At 45.0% G+C, this 15,666-nt stretch overlaps 1 protein-coding gene across 2 annotated transcripts in view; it reads left to right on the top strand.

The window, feature by feature from the left end:
• ADORA2A (adenosine A2a receptor) overlaps positions 1-9,626 on the top strand; it is a 37,232-nt gene extending 27,606 nt beyond the window's left edge. For both annotated transcript variants that reach the window (XM_034791319.1, XM_034791320.1), the window contains one exon: positions 7,710-9,626. In XM_034791319.1, coding sequence (XP_034647210.1) covers positions 7,710-8,676 — 967 coding nt within the window. In that variant the 3' untranslated portion in view covers positions 8,677-9,626. The remainder of the gene's footprint in view (positions 1-7,709) is intronic.
• The last annotated feature ends 6,040 nt before the right edge of the window (positions 9,627-15,666 follow it).

Here is a 15,666-nt window from a genome sequence, read left to right as displayed (position 1 = left end):
CAGAGGAAGCCTGTATATGAGTGACACCCTCCATTCTCCAGCAAGGGTAGCCTGGACCAGAGCAGAGCAGGCTGTGACTAGCGACACCTCTGCTCTGTCTCTCCATTCCTATGTATCATTCTCTCTTTTCCCCTCTCACTTGTTCCTCGCCACCTCTCACCCCTGCGCCCCCCAGCAGATTATTCTGATGCCATCTGCAGAGGGAAATTGTAACGGCTCTTGCTTCTCATTTGCCACCCAGATGCTCCTGTGGTGGTGACTGCAGCCTGATCCTGCTCAGTGTACGTGGGCTGTTCTCCTGCCCTCTCCTCCCCTCCTCCCCCCCAGACATAAAAGCATCGTGGAGGGATGGAAGAGGAACCTGGTGGAAGTAACCTGGCAGTGGGGAGAGACACTGAAAGCCCTGTGGGCAGGCACATTCAGTATTCCAGCTAATTGACTATTTGATGAATTGAAGTAATTTGCTGCCCGTTTGGTAATTCTTTGACTTATACCCCAAAGCAAATAACGAGATAAAGCCTGATTTCCAGGTATTGTGCCTTTCTAGCAATAAGGAAACCCTCAGGGGCCAGTTCGTGGCTGATCCTTGCAGAGATGCACAAAAGATGGGGAAGGGCAGGAGCAAGAGACAGTTGTCATCCCTTTGACCATTCTCTCACAATGCCGCTGCAGGTGTTTGCCAGACCAAAGAGAGCATGGAGGAGGCAGTCCTCTTCCTCCAGCCTCCACTGCAGCACCAGCCAGCAAAGCTGGCTAGACACATCGGGAGCATGCTGTAACCTCTAAGGCTCTGTTGTCACTAAGAATCCTGCAGCTGTAGCGCTTCAGTGTAGATGCTTGCTATGGCAATGGGAGGAGTTCTTCCGTTGCTGTAGGTAATCTACCTCTCCCCGAGAGGTGGTACCAAGGTCAGCAGAATTCTATTGACCTAGCACTGTCTACACTTAGTTAGATCGGCTTAACTGTATCTCTCAGAGGTGTGGCTTTTTGACATCCCTGAGCAACATAGCTGGGTTGATCGAACTTTTTAGTGTAGACCTGGCCCAGAGGTGGGGAAGGATACAGCTGCTGCCTGTTCTGCTTAGGAATAAATATGGCTGCACAATTTAGCAATAGGCTTCTGATTTCTTAGAACAATCAGCCAAGTAGGCTGCAGAATGGCTAATTTCATTTGAACAGCACTCTTCCAAATGCTGTGTCCCAGGCAAATGCCACAGAGAGAGACAGACCTCACTGAATAAGTCTGAATTATTCACTCATCTCTATTAATAGTGCATCAGATGAATCTGAGCATATTTACTGGGGAGCAGAAGGCTTAAATTTTTATCAGTAAATGTTGATTTCACCGTACACAGAAACTGATGAGCAAATATATCTATAATAATCAACATTTACTGATAGGCAAAATAAGAAAAATGTTGCTTGAGAACTTACTACGTTTGATTTAAGGATGTTTACTTGGTATATTTTGACATGTAATGTTGACAATTTGTGTTAGTGGGTTATAAAACTTCAACTTTTTAAATCTCAATGTCTGCTGTTATTTAATTATTGTCTGATTCCCCCACCCCCACTACCCCCATCATTTTCCGCAACTATGAAACTTTAAAGCAATACGAATTTTAAAATGCTTAAAAATAAACATTGATATTGTCCATCAGAATCTAATTGTGCCAAGCCGATATATAATAGAAAGATTGTATAATTTCATGTAACTGGTAGAAGACTAACATGTGGAGTAGCTAATTTCCCCCTACAGCAGAACTTAGTTAGTGGAAAGTCTGAGACACCTGGATGCTCATGAAAATCAGGAGAATGCAAAATATGTAGCACAGTGTGCAACCAAAGATGATGGACAACAGCACGCCACGTCAGGCCACACTGTATTTATTTATTAAACCAGGCAGTATCCAGGATACAAATATTACCATCTTCCCCAGAAAGGTAGGATCTCTTCCCCCAAATTACACTGGCCCAAGGCACAGAAGTGGTAAATATTCACTCTTGTATAGGTTTAGCATCTTGTGATCCATGAGGGCTAGAAACTGAAGGGGCATTAAAATCCCATCATTATTAATAGGTTGCCAGAATTAGATTTTTATGTTTTATAATTCTGACAATTAAGGATGTTTAATTTTTAAGCCTTTTTAAAATTTTTATTGATTTTAAATTTTCACAATTGCAGGAAATTCAGGGAGGGTTAGAAAATAATTATTTAATGACAGTAAATGTTGAGATTCAAATAGTTAATTTGCGTTTTAACAATTATAAAGCTTTATCAACATCACATGTCAAAATATACAAAGTAAATATCTGTTAAATCAAACTCTAAGTTCTCAAACAGGATTTTACTAATTTTGCCTATTGGTAAACTTCAGTAATTATAGATGGAAATATGTTTTCGTTGGGATGTGGGGGGTAAAATAAACATTTACCAACATTTATCAATAAAAATCAAATCCTTCCAAGCCTAATTATTATGTCTAGGGAAGCTGTTTTACGCCACTTTTAGAGGTTTCTAGAATGTATTAATTATGTTTTTCTCTTCCTTTGAGGTCTTCACAGTGGGACTCATGGTGCTAAGGGAACCTGGCCTGTTACAGGTGGAAGGATATAAAAATAGTACCAGGCTTAAAGTTAAGTATGTGAGTAGTCCCCTTAGGACTATTCACATGCTTAAAGTTAATCATATGTAAATATTTGCAGGACTGGGGACATAAGGCTTAAAGTCTCTCAAATGTATCTGCAAAACCTCTTTTTAGTGTGGTACGTAACAATTCCATGGTGATGTGATAAATTTTGCCTTTTGAAGGGTCTTGTGCTCCTGAGTCACTTATGTGCTTTTGAAATCACCACCTCTGAGTGTGAATCATTTGAGATGACCTGCATGGCTTAGCTGTGGCTTTGCCACTTGTGAGCAGCGTGACCATCCAGAACTCCTGGATAAATAAAATCGTTCTTTTAAGAATAAAAGGCTTCTGTCCCTCATAATTGTGAAGACATTCTCTGCAATGTGAACTAATGCAGTGCTCTTCGCCTGAAGGCTGGTCTGTATGGCCTTTTGTACCACTATAACTATATCCTTTAGCAAATAGATTTGGAAACCAGTAAAGCCCCCTAGTTTGGACACATTTATAGGATGTAAGCTATACCATTATATTATGGAAATAAGCTACATCAATATTAGCACCTTTATATCAGTATAACTGTGTCCGCACAAGGGGGCTGTTCCAATTTAACTATTTCGGTAACAAATGAGCAACATCACTGAATCAGTACAAAAACCAGTGTGTAGCTTGGTGTCCAAAAGGGCCTGCATGTTCTCCTTTCTGTTTGTCTTTTACAGTAGCAGTGGTAGATCTTGTCAACTCTGTTTCCCCTGGAACAATCTATGGATCAGTAGATACCTTAATAGATTTCTGACCTCAGACACGAGGAGAAAGCGAAACCTGGTTAATGGAAAAGGGAAGTGATATTCACACGGTTCAAAATGTTATTTTTCAACACCTAAGTAACACAAACATTTGACAGACAGTTGGAGGAAAAGAACTTTTGTTAAAGATTCAACATTTCTGACCTGTCCGAGAGCTGGTGGGGAAAATACGCACGCTTGGGTATAATTATAACTATAAAAAAAAAAAAAAGTGTGTGTCAAACAATCAGTAATGAATTATGCTTAAAAATATCCCACAAATTCTAACCTTTATTTTCCAAATTTTTTTTGATGGAAAATGGTGCAAAATTTGACAGACTTTCCAAAAGTTTTTCTAAACGATTAGCTGATGATGCAAGGAATTATGGACTAGGCTACAAAGTCTGACAGGCGCTAATACAGGTACCGCACTCCAGAAGTGGTATGGGGCATGTTTGAGGTAGGGAGAAGCACTAGCTGTTGAATGGTTCAGGGGTAAGTCGTTCATGTCCCTAATATGTCAAGTGCACTGAGAGCCTTTGCTCACTGGTACAACAAAACCTGGGTGTTATAAATAAAACTGGTTGGTATTCTTAGTCCCGGGGTAAAGCTGTTGGCCAAGAACAACAGGCATTTCCCAGCTCAGAGGGCACAATGTGTGAGGGGGGCAGGGGGTATAAAAGGTATTCCCATGATGAAATGGCAGGTAGGTGAGGTGCACTGGATAGAAGAAGACAGGGTTTCTTCCTGCAGTCAAACAGAAAAGTTCTCAAATTACATTGTCCCCATTCTCAAAGGTAGCAACCTTTTATTTGTGAGACAACGTGGGCGAGGTAATGTCTTGAACCAACTTTTGTTGGTGCAAGAGACAAGCTTTTGAGCTTATACAGAGCTCTTGTCTCTTTCACCAACAGAAGTTGGTCCAAGAAAAGATTTGATCTCATCCACTTTGTGTCTCTAATATCCTGGGACCAGTACAGCTACAACAACACTGCAAACAACAATGGAAGAAATCCTTTTATTTGTGATGATCGAACGTCAACTATAACAATATGCTGAACTGCAAATCTTTCTTCCCACTCTGATTTGCGCCTGGATAACCTAGATGTGCAAGTAATTGTGGGCACCCCTTTTCTTAGGATTGCTGAGACCCATGTTCCCAGTCACTTGGAAGTTCTCTGTAAGGTGTACTTTCTAGCTAGTGTTGAATTTGCAGCTATGAGCTCATATTGGAATGAAGGATCACATTTTCACCACCACAGATTAAAATTAATTGGATGTAGTGAGCCCTGCTTGAAACCTGAGATGCTGAAAAGTCCTCCTGAATGTCCACTTTAGTTGCCCTCTTGCTAATCTTGGAGTTCAGATGTGAAACGGTAGCTCACGCTTGATAATTGAACCCTATGCGAGTAAAGTGGCTGCTGAAATGGCTGATTTTCTGTTTTAAATCCCATGTTTTGGATCTGAGCAGTCAGATGTGCCCTTGGACATCCCTGGGTTCACAGCCTTTTTTCAGTCCACAGTTTGTAATGCCCTTCCCTCCTGATGTAACCTGTTTTGGGACAAACATTGTTTTTCACATCCTTGTTTCTGCTGGTGTAGAATAAAACAGCCCTGCTTAGAGTGAATGTAGGTTATTTCCTCATTTGTACACTAACACCATTAGCCACGTGTTAGTTACGGGCTGCTTGAGAAGCACCGGAAGAGTTCACTGTCACAAGGCTTTTGACAGTCTGGAAGATGTTCTGCCTTGGAGTCTCACTTGCTATTAGATTCACTACTTATTACCCATGAATGGTCCCACTGAAATCCATGGGGGTCAAGCCTCGCAGTAACTGTTGGTAGGATCAGTCCCTTTGATTATAACCTCTTCAGGGCAGGAATCTGACTTTTTACATGCTCAGAGCCTACTCCCTCTTGGATGCTATATTCATGATTTTATTCCTGTCTATTTAAACATACGCATTTGGTTCCCATCTCTAAGGCACCTGGCTGTGTTACAGCAATAAATCCATTCTGTATGTAGTCCTTCAATCTCTACAGACCTGAGTTTACCTTCTTACTAGGTTACAGGGGCAGTGAGGTTTGTCACCTTGTCCTGACACTTTCAGAATTGTGGTGAACTTGTTTGTAGATAATGTGTTTTCATCTCTCTCTGTCTCTATGGACCTGTCAAAGGGGGATCTTACCGTGTGAGGCACAACTCAAACCTCTGGGGGATCCCTGAATGAGAGGCGCTATAGAAGGACCCAGTTCTATGCTGATTAATTCTACTGCCAGCCCAGTGCTGTAGGGCAGTACAGCAAGGAGGATGCTTGGGTTAAAAGCTGTTTCACAAGCCTTTAAAGCCTGTTGCATGGAAATCCCCAGAGGGTAAGAGCACTGAGAGCTGCAATAAATATATTTTTAGTGTCAGGGAAGGGACCTCTCCAGCCGTGGGATAACAGCTGTACAATTTCAAAATTCCTCCTGACAAAGATGCAGCCAATTCTAGGTTGTTGGTTTTTTTTAAAGCTTCAAGTGCCATCCTCCAATCTCTTGTTCCCTCTTTGTGATTTTAAATATACATTTTGAAGCACAGGTATAACTCCACTCATGTTGGTTCGATCTGAATTTAAGAGTAACTCCACTTCTCTCCTCCTGGATAGGCAGTATTCTTGACACTTTCTGAGGATTCACACAACTGTCACCAGTTTCTAGAGAAACATTCTCTATCTTCCAGATCTGGATTGAGTCCTCTCGCCAGCTGGTAGAGAAAAGAGTTGCACCATGCTTCTGTTTTTTCCCCAGTCTCCCACTTTTTATGCTTTTGAAAGGCAATTAAAGAATGTCTGAATGATCAGCCTGCCCTCCCATCTCATGCCCAGGGGCTAAGAACACATGTCACCTCCCAGTTCTGTTCTCTGGCTGAGACAAGCAGCATTCCTCCTCCCCTTCCCTGCAGGACTTTAGTTTGCTTTAGGAGAGGAGCGTGTGTGGGAAGAACAAACCCATTGAGAAAGAGAGCGAGTTCTGGGTGGTTTTTTTAAGTTTATTTGTTAAAAGAATCCGACATGGGGAAAGAAGTAGTGCAACTGCTGGAGAACATGGGAGCAGCCCAGAGTCAGATCACGCACGCACAGGGTCAAGTACAGTGTGGGACCCAGCAACGGACAATGTGGGAATCCTGCCATTCCCTTTCTGTGTGAATACTACGAGGGGAAAAGAGATTGTACTCACATGTGACACACTACTACAACTTACATTTTCAAAGCGTACAGCTGGTGCCTTCAGCTGAGGGCTTACAGCAGCATGCTAGACCCATGGATCAGCTAATATTTGAAACAAACAAAGGCCTTTTGGTGGTGTCAGGTTCTTACTGCGCTTCAGTTTTTTCTCTCAAAATAGCTGGGTGGATTTATTGCCGAAAGCACTGGCGTGAGGGGTAGAGTGACATGTTGACCACAGAGCTCTGCCAGACCACAGTATGTCCTGTTATTCAGAGTCCTTGATCTTTCTTCAGCTGAGGCTGCCAGCCATGCTGAATCGGTTATTTTGTGAAAGGCACAACTGTCAGCGTTGCTCAGCTTGGTTATGGATCCCATCTCAGTTGATCAGCGTTGGGTTGGCAATACTGACTTCCCTGTGACTGCCATCAAAGGCGTGTTGTGCAGCCTGAGCTCTGATACTGAGCTAATGGTGCCCTTTCTCTGAGACCCTCATCTAAGCTCTGTGACATTGGGCGACTAGCACAGTATCCTAGAGCTCTGTGATACCGGGCAGTTGTACTGTACTTGCACTCAGCTAGGGAGCAAGCAACACTACACTACAGGGATGCTCAGTAGCTATTTCTGCCTCTGGCAGTGCATAGAGATAAAGTTAGAGCAGCAGCTCTGGGTGTTTCAGTTCCCTGCAGGCGGAGGGGCAGAGCAGGACGGTTGCTTCCTCTATGATTTGACAAGCAGGCTCATAACCATGAGCGAGTATTTGTAAGGCAGAGAAGGGAATTGCTGATCGGCTTTATGTGTTGGGAGCTGACCGGTGCTGCTGGCACCCACCCTTCGCCGCGCAAGAGTGGATAGGATACATTAGAAGGGCTCCTTGTCCAGGTCCAACATCACTCTGGCCTTCACTGGGTTGAGGGAAACGGGCTCAGCACTGCAGTTCAGTGATGCTTCTGATAAGCACGTTGCAGCAAGCTGGAGTATTCCCTGAAAGGCTTTACCTCCCGCATACCTTCCATGGAGATGAGCATTGGGAAGTTACAGGGGCTTGTACCAGTTACACTGTTGTAATCCTCCTCTCCTCTGCTTTCCAGGTACAATGGTTTGGTGACCAGCTCGCGAGCCAAAGGTATCATTGCCATCTGCTGGGTCTTATCCTTCATCATCGGCCTGACGCCCATGCTGGGCTGGAACAAATGCTCCCAGAGGGAAGCTCAGGACACCAATAACGCCTCGCTCAGCAACTGCAGTAAAAGCATGGTAGCTTGTCTCTTCGAGACAGTGGTCACCATGGAGTACATGGTCTACTACAATTTCTTTGCCTGTGTGTTGGTGCCCCTCCTCCTCATGTTTGGCATCTACCTGAAAATCTTTCTGGCAGCCAGGCGGCAGCTCAAACAGATGGAGAACAAGATGGTACATGGGGAACGCTCACGCTCTACTTTGCAGAAGGAAGTCCATGCGGCCAAGTCTTTGGCCATCATCGTTGGGTTGTTTGCCGTCTGTTGGCTTCCACTCCACATTATAAACTGCTTCACACTCTTTTGCCCGGGTTGTGCCCGTCCTCCGCTCTGGCTGATGTACCTGGCCATTATCCTGTCTCATGCCAACTCCGTAGTGAACCCATTGATTTATGCCTACCGGATCAGGGAATTCCGACTCACCTTCCGTAAAATTCTCAGGCAGCATATTGTAGGCAAGAAGCAGTTCAAGACTGGTACTGCCAGTACTAGGACTTCTACTTATGGTGGGGATGGAGAGAATGCCAGCATTAGGATCAGTGAGTACGCTCTGAACATATATGCCAATGGGGAGCTGGGTGCTATCCACAAAGATACTGACATCCAGGACTTGAGTAAATGCAAGGCAGGTTTGGAATGGCACCACAATGGGAATTCACTAGACATGGAAATAAATGGGCATCTCCCACATTCCTGCAAAAATGGGGATCTTTCAGATGCATGCGGGAACATGGAACTTCTTACTGAAGAGCTAATTGGCACACGTGTCTCTTACTCTGAACTGGAGAACTCAACCTTGGCAGCAGCTGACATTTCCTGATGACTCTCACAACGTCTTCCCACTGGAATGAAATCTGTTGGGTTTTTGTTTGTTTGTTTGTTTTTTTCTGTTGGCTGCCTCTGCTATGGCAGAAAGGGAGGATGAGGGGAAAAGAGGAGTGAGGCCAGGTCACTATCAGGTCACTATCCCTACCCAGGACTGATGAGAAGATCCGAAGAACTAGACTGGAGAAAGATTGAGAGGCACCGTTTTGAACAAAGGAAGAGGAGGGACACTATAGCTATCAAAGGCCCAACTCAGAGACACAGAGAGAAGAGAGCAAAGGTCAAATCTGACATCTGAATTTTAACTCTGCTCCAGCAGGGTGTGTTATGACATTATGCTGTACTGTGTATCTGTGGTTGTTCATCAGTTTAGTGTCTTTACCAACAGAAATAAAGGTGTGGCTGAAACATTTACTACTTCATGAGGAGGAAGAGGGGGCAGGGCTTTTAACACTGTGGCCTCTAACAGAAGTAGAGGGTATAGCAGTGCCTACTGGTCAGGAAAGTTGCCTAGGCTGCTTGGAGAGTGAAGGGATTCACCTGGTGGGAACTTTCAGCACCTTCAACTGTGAGATTCTGTTTTAAAATCAGTTTTTAAAGCTTACTAGTGCAACAGGTTTCCTGATTTTCCACTCACTGCTAGATCAGTTATGAATTATATTACAATGAGCTGGAATATGGACAGAAGGTTTTCCTCCCCTGTGTTCCATGGAGATGGGCCGCTGGGAAGTTACTTGTGCGTAAGGAGCTATTATGTTGTCAGTTATGAATGTATACAAGAGAGGGTGGCTCTATCCAAGCCTACAGTGTCCAGCTATGTCCTGGCACATTGAAGCAAACTGGTAACTGTACTTCAGACCCTTCCATTTCACCAAAAAAACAAAGAGTATATATGATGATTTGATAGTTTTATTATGGGACAATGGCAGGTGTCTGTGTGCTGTGGGTATCTGTCTATCTTTGTATCTCTGCACCTGTGTACGCAGAATGCCCATTCATTCCACAGCCTTAGTTACGTTTTCTCTAGAATTCCTCTTTTTGGTGAACTTTAATTTCTCATCTTTCCTGAAAGTAAAAATAACTTTTAAAACTGAAGTTGGTTTTAAAGTCTGGAATTCATATGAGCCCAAGTTCATTAAAACCTTTTTTTCTATATTGTTTCAAACAACTCCTGGAATCTGATTAACCGTGAAGCCCTGTGTTTCTGTAGCATGTGGGTGTGCATTACAAATGAGTGCGCATGCATATGTGTGCACCAGTAGAAGTGGGGGCATGTGAGTGCAGTTTGAGAGAGAAAGAAGCTTGTGTGTCAGAAAACTGGAAAACAACCACCAGTGCAGCCCTCCCCGATCTGTGTAGACACAGCATTAGCCTTGCCTGCCTTTCTGATAGACCACGATCTAATCTGTCTCTAATACAGGATACATGACAGTGTGGTGTGTTACAAAGGGGTTTTACATGTGTTTGGAATGGCCCCTTATTTGTAACTGGTGAAACCACTCATCCTAAAGGAGGCTGCATCTGCCATGTATGGTTACATAAAAAAACCCTATTCCAAAGCTCACCTAAAATAGCTATTACTGTAACACTGGTGTGGAAAAAAGTCTAGCACAGGGCCTTCTGGGGCTAGAGGCAGGTGTCGTCTGTCCCATTGGAAAGCTAGGAATCTCCCCTTTCCAGTGATCCATTCTTTGACCCTGAAGCATTTATATATCGCCACTCAATCCTGTCTCTGGTCCAGGTCTGAGCGTTGGCCATCCCAGACCTCAGATCAGGGTAACTTTTTTTGAGGGGAGAGATTCTGAAATTTGGGGGGAAGAGAAGGAAACCCAATGCTTATTCTTATTCATTTCTTATTGACAAGCTATTTAAAGGGAATTTCCTTTCCGTTGTGCTCCCTGGGTGAATGGGGATTGGGGGGTTTATTACTCTTGATCTTCCCTGGTGGAATATATTCCTCTATGCTATGTGGGGGATTGTGCATCTCCAACCTTCTGTAACTTCCAGCAGTGGAGGAATACATGAAGGGCTTTGATCTTTTCAGAACTCTGTTAGGCGCTGAAATGCTGCTAAGAATAACACAAGATGACATCCTGCCTCCATAGCATAACAATTAGGTCCACACAGAAGCGGAGCAGGGAAGGAAGTGTGGGAAAATATCAGCATTGCTCATGTGCTGGCGCACACAAGTGCAGATAGTGTGTGCTGTCACGTTCTGGTGGCTGTCACACAGGGATCTGCCTGGTGCTATATTACATCAAACTTTACAAGAACCAACACAGGCTGGCTGCCTTCCACTACTCTCCGAGCTTCCTCACACCCAAACGTGCAGTTTGGTTACTACAAGGACAGAGTTGATCTATGTGGGTTTAACAAACTTGGGAGGGTCCCACTGGAAAACTCTCCAGCCTAACTGGGTTGTCATATAAGCTCACTTGGTCTTCAGCAGTCTCGGAATTGGCTCCAGTATTGCTGTTCAGGGCATTCAACCAGCTGTGTCAAATGCGCTTTCATTGTTAACATCCAGAGCTGAAAGGAAATGGGGTCTCTGTAGCCCCCAAAAGCTGAAGGGAAGCTGAGGCTGGGATTGATTCACGGGTTGTGGGCAGGACTAGGGGAGCTTGCACTAGATCGGCATCCCTTCCCCAGGCAGAGGGCAGCTCAGCTTGTAAGGATTTAGAGATGATGCAAGCTCCCCAGGGCAGGGACCATCTTTTGTTCCGGGTTCATACAGCGCCTACCACAATGGGTTCCTGGTCCATGGTTGGGGCTTGTAGGTGCTATGATCGTCATCATCCAGAAAAGATGACTAGGGGATGACATGGAGCCCATCAGATTACACCCGGACGTCTTTCGGCTGATACGTGTTAGAGAGAGACCTTTGGGATATCTTGCTGGGGAAACGTCAGACAAGCAGATGAGGGCTGCCATGCTCACGTGTCCCTGTGCTTACTGGACAATGTTCAGTGGGAAATCAATAGCTTTAGGAGCCAGCATTGCTAGCACATAGTGACATTGACAGCAAACGCCACAGACACAGTATTGGACTCCCTGTCAAGGTGCTGCCAACCCCAAGCGTTGAAAAAGCCTCAGTCAGGCCCCCAAATACGACGAGATTTTTAAAAGCAGGGCATTTGGAGTTCTGTTTATTTGCCTTCCTCTTTTTGATCCTTTTTAGGGTTCGTGTTTTCAGGTTTGTCTCCATATTTGTGAATTGGAAGTACAGATTTAAATGTGAAACTGTGACTCCAGGAGCTGGGGCTGTTGTGAGGCTCTTTATTTGATTGTGATTGGCAACACTGGGCATCAACACCTGTAATCAGACTGTCTGAAAAGATCCAGAGAAGAGGAGTTCTGTGCAAAGTATATGCTTTTCTCCTGACTCTTCTATCTGTCCTTTTCAACTATCTATCTGTTATGCCACTCTTCTCTCAACTACAAAAATCACTGGTCAATACAAAGGTCAAAGATGATGTGCTTCTCCCCCTCCCACATCCTCCTCACTTCCTTTGCAGTGGAGAATGTTTAGCTGATGAAACACAGCTGTTCTGAAGAGAAGGGGCCTAGGTGTCCCTCTCCCCACAGAGAGAGCTATCTAGTGTCTGATTCTGTGTGAGGAAGATTCCATGAATTTCATCATTCCCAGGAGACTAGTGAATTCCAGAGTTTATTTGCCTTGCACAGTTTTAGATGAGGTTCTGCCTGGTTGCCAGGATTGACTTTATCAAGAGCCATTGTTTGGGCCTTTTAGTTGATAGTGCGCTGTCTGGTTGTGTGTGCGCAATACGTCACAACTTTATTCGGTATAGCATGGTTCAGACAGTCTGTTTCAAAATCCTTTGCAGGTGTGAATAGTACAGTTGCAGAGTTAAGCTGCAGCAGAAAGCTATGTATCGACAAGACCAAGATGTTTGAATGACAGATAACGTTTGAAAACTGGTGGAAAGAAACAGGAAGAGCTATTTCAGACAATGAGTGTTTACCAACGAAATTGTAATTTGTGCTGGTCAGTAAGTGAATGCTTGTGTTTAGGGACAGGTTTGGAAAAAATACGGAGATTTTGGAGGGCTCGGGGTGGGGGGCAGAAGTGTGCTGGAGGATTCTGGGGCAGTCAGGGGGTAGAAGATTTGGGGAGATGCATTGCGGGTTCCGGGGCACACACAGGTGGCCTGGCTATCCTGGATAACCCATGCGTCCCATATTTATGCTTGATTTCCCCAAGCAGGTGTAGCTGATTGCTCCCATCTGGTCATTTTGTGGCAGAATAAATTTTTGGGCGGCTCCCCCTTCACAGATGCTGCTCATCTTCTTAGGATGTCCAGAAGTCGCAAAGGCCTTTCTTCTTTATCTGCATCTGATGAGCCCTTATTTAAAAATAAATAAATGACCTAACAATGTTCTACAGGAATGGCTAACCAAATAGCAGCCATGCTACGGAGCAGGGTGTGGTGTCACAGCTGCAGAATACTCCACTGGTCTTTGATAAGGACGCTGCCTAAAGATCAGTCCTCTCCATGGTTACCATTGGCAGGGGAATCAGCCCTGGCACCTCGCTCCAGTGCTGAGTGGAAGAGGTCAAAGGCCTGATTTTGATCTTCCTTTCACCAGCATGAATCAGGAGTAACTAAAATGAAGTTTCACCAGTGGGAAATTGGTGTGAGAAGAGAATCTGGGCCCCAAATGCGAGAATCAGGCCTGAATCTGTTTCTTGTACCTCCCAGCCTTACTTTGGAAGCTAGGTTAGTTCAAGCCACAATGTACCAAATTATCCCAGAGCAACTGTTGCATTCACTCCTTGCCTCCTTCCCACTCACAGGAGAATTTTTCCTCTTTCCTCTGCTTTTCAGAGCCATCGTTTCCATCTTGTATTACACCGTCCCACTGCCCCATGGGGCAAGGGGACCCAACACCCAGTGCCTACGTGGTATCTCTTACCCTTTTAATTTAAATATTTTATAAATGATTTATTGGCTGCTCTCCCTTTCCCTCTATCGATGTCTATCACTTAGGAGTGGGAGCAGCGTGGCAGAAGAGGGGGTGGATTCTGTGCATGTGATTATATTTTAAGTGCATTGACCAATGGTTTAGAATGTGATGAGTCATCAGACAGCCAGGCACAGAGGAGCCCGCTGCTGGTGATGCTACTGAGTGTAATGTCTTGGTTACATTTTTTAAAAATGAGCATTAAAATAATAACCTATATTTCTAAAGGAGTGTGAGTGCCTTTGTGTCCTGGGGTTGCAGAAGCTGGCCCGCCCTCTGGTTTTGTTTAACAATGTATTATTATTGTGAGCGTTTCTGCTGGGCTCATCTTGGAAGAGCGTTTCCTCTGCCCTCTTCCCATTTCCGGCTCCTTCTGTTAGTCTTTCCCTGAAAATATTAACGTGCTCCAAGATGACAGACCCACACAGAGGCCAGAAGCCCTTTGCATCCCTGGTTCACTGGGATCTGTTATCCTGGCACCCGGAGGAATAACGTCAATGTGCTGTGTAATATCTGTACGTTGGTCTGCCTGAGCAGCGCACTGTGGTTTGGCCAAGGTACAAGGTATATGTCATGGCATATGGCAAGTTGTTAAATAGCCAGACACCTGAGTGGGGGAAACACCTGAACCATTATACAACCCTGCTGGCTGTGACTTTAGCATTCACTTCCTGTCTGGCTGGGTGCCCCTATGTTATCAGTGCACCTCATTGCTTTATCAGTACACCTTAGACCTCCTGCCTGCAGTGCCCTTGCTATTCCATTGCTGGATCCCCATATGGCTGTGTCAATGCACCTCAATCCTGATCTGAACCATCCTTGCCTCTCCAGTCCTGGCCCTTTGCTAATGCTGGGAATTCTAGGGAGGGAGAGACCCCTGTTCTGCCTCTCAGGCTGGAGTGGGACAGCATTGACAGGCTGCAGAAAGAACTGTGTCCACGTCCCCTCCGCTGGCAGCCGGGAAGGGGGGCTTAGTGAAAGTGAATATGATTCATAACTTCAGGGAGCAGGAGGTGATGAAGTGAGCTGGCGTCCCTGTGGACTCAGGGCGAGCAAGGCCTGACCTGCTCAGTCAAGGGTGAAATTGAAAATGTTTTTCATAAACACTGTTTTGTTCTGAAGCATCAAAGAGAGAGAGCTTGGTGGAACAATGGGAGTCTGCCGGAGTACAGTGGGAGTACCTGGAGGAAGAATGGGAGCCTGCCCAAGTACAGTGGGAGTACCTGGAGGAACAATGGGAGTCTGCCGAAGTACAGCGGGAGTACCTGGGGGAACAATGGCAGTATGTGTCCTGCAGGAAGAAAGCTGAGTCCTTGGGAGAACAAAGGGAGCACCCAGTTTAAAATACTTGCTCAGGAAATCTAACCTTCAAGGCCCACAGCTTGGCTCGTTCATCCAGAGCAGCATAGGCAATGGCAGAAAACAAAGGGACTTCACAGTGCTTTCATTGCAGTCCCAGGCTGAGATCTACCCCCGTAACAGTGTAATATGTTACGTGTTTTGTGAGAGACGATTACCTGCCCTGCGAATGGGGAGGCAAGATGATCTTGAGTGTTTTTTCCATCTCCAACCTCTATGTGCCTAAGGTGGTGGTGCTGATATTAGCCAACAGCCAGCATCCTAAAGCTATCACTAATGCAATTTCCCTACCTGGTTCTTCCCTGGTCTAGGAGCCCATTGCTGGTTCTTTTAGGGACTGAACCCATAAAAGTCCAGAGCCTCCTCAGCGCCCCCTGATTTCAGACTGAAGTCTGTGGCAGTTGAAGGGGTTCAGCATGAGAAGTGGGTGAAATTTTTCACTCACGTAGCTTAATCGCTGAAAAATGCTGCTTTAATCGACCTGAAACTATTCATGAATTTGACCCGATTAGTTTTGGTTGAGGAAAACTTTTTCCAGGCCAGCAAAGTGTAAGTGTGTGTGTGTGTGTGTGTGTGTGTGTGTCCATTCCCCCATCCCTCCTCCCCCTTTGGAGGACAGAAGTTTGAATCCCCGCTCTGGAGC

Source organism: Trachemys scripta, chromosome 15, assembly GCF_013100865.1.
Source record: "Trachemys scripta elegans isolate TJP31775 chromosome 15, CAS_Tse_1.0, whole genome shotgun sequence".
Lineage (NCBI taxonomy): Eukaryota > Metazoa > Chordata > Testudines > Emydidae > Trachemys > Trachemys scripta.
This window is presented reverse-complemented; position numbering and strand designations above follow the sequence as displayed.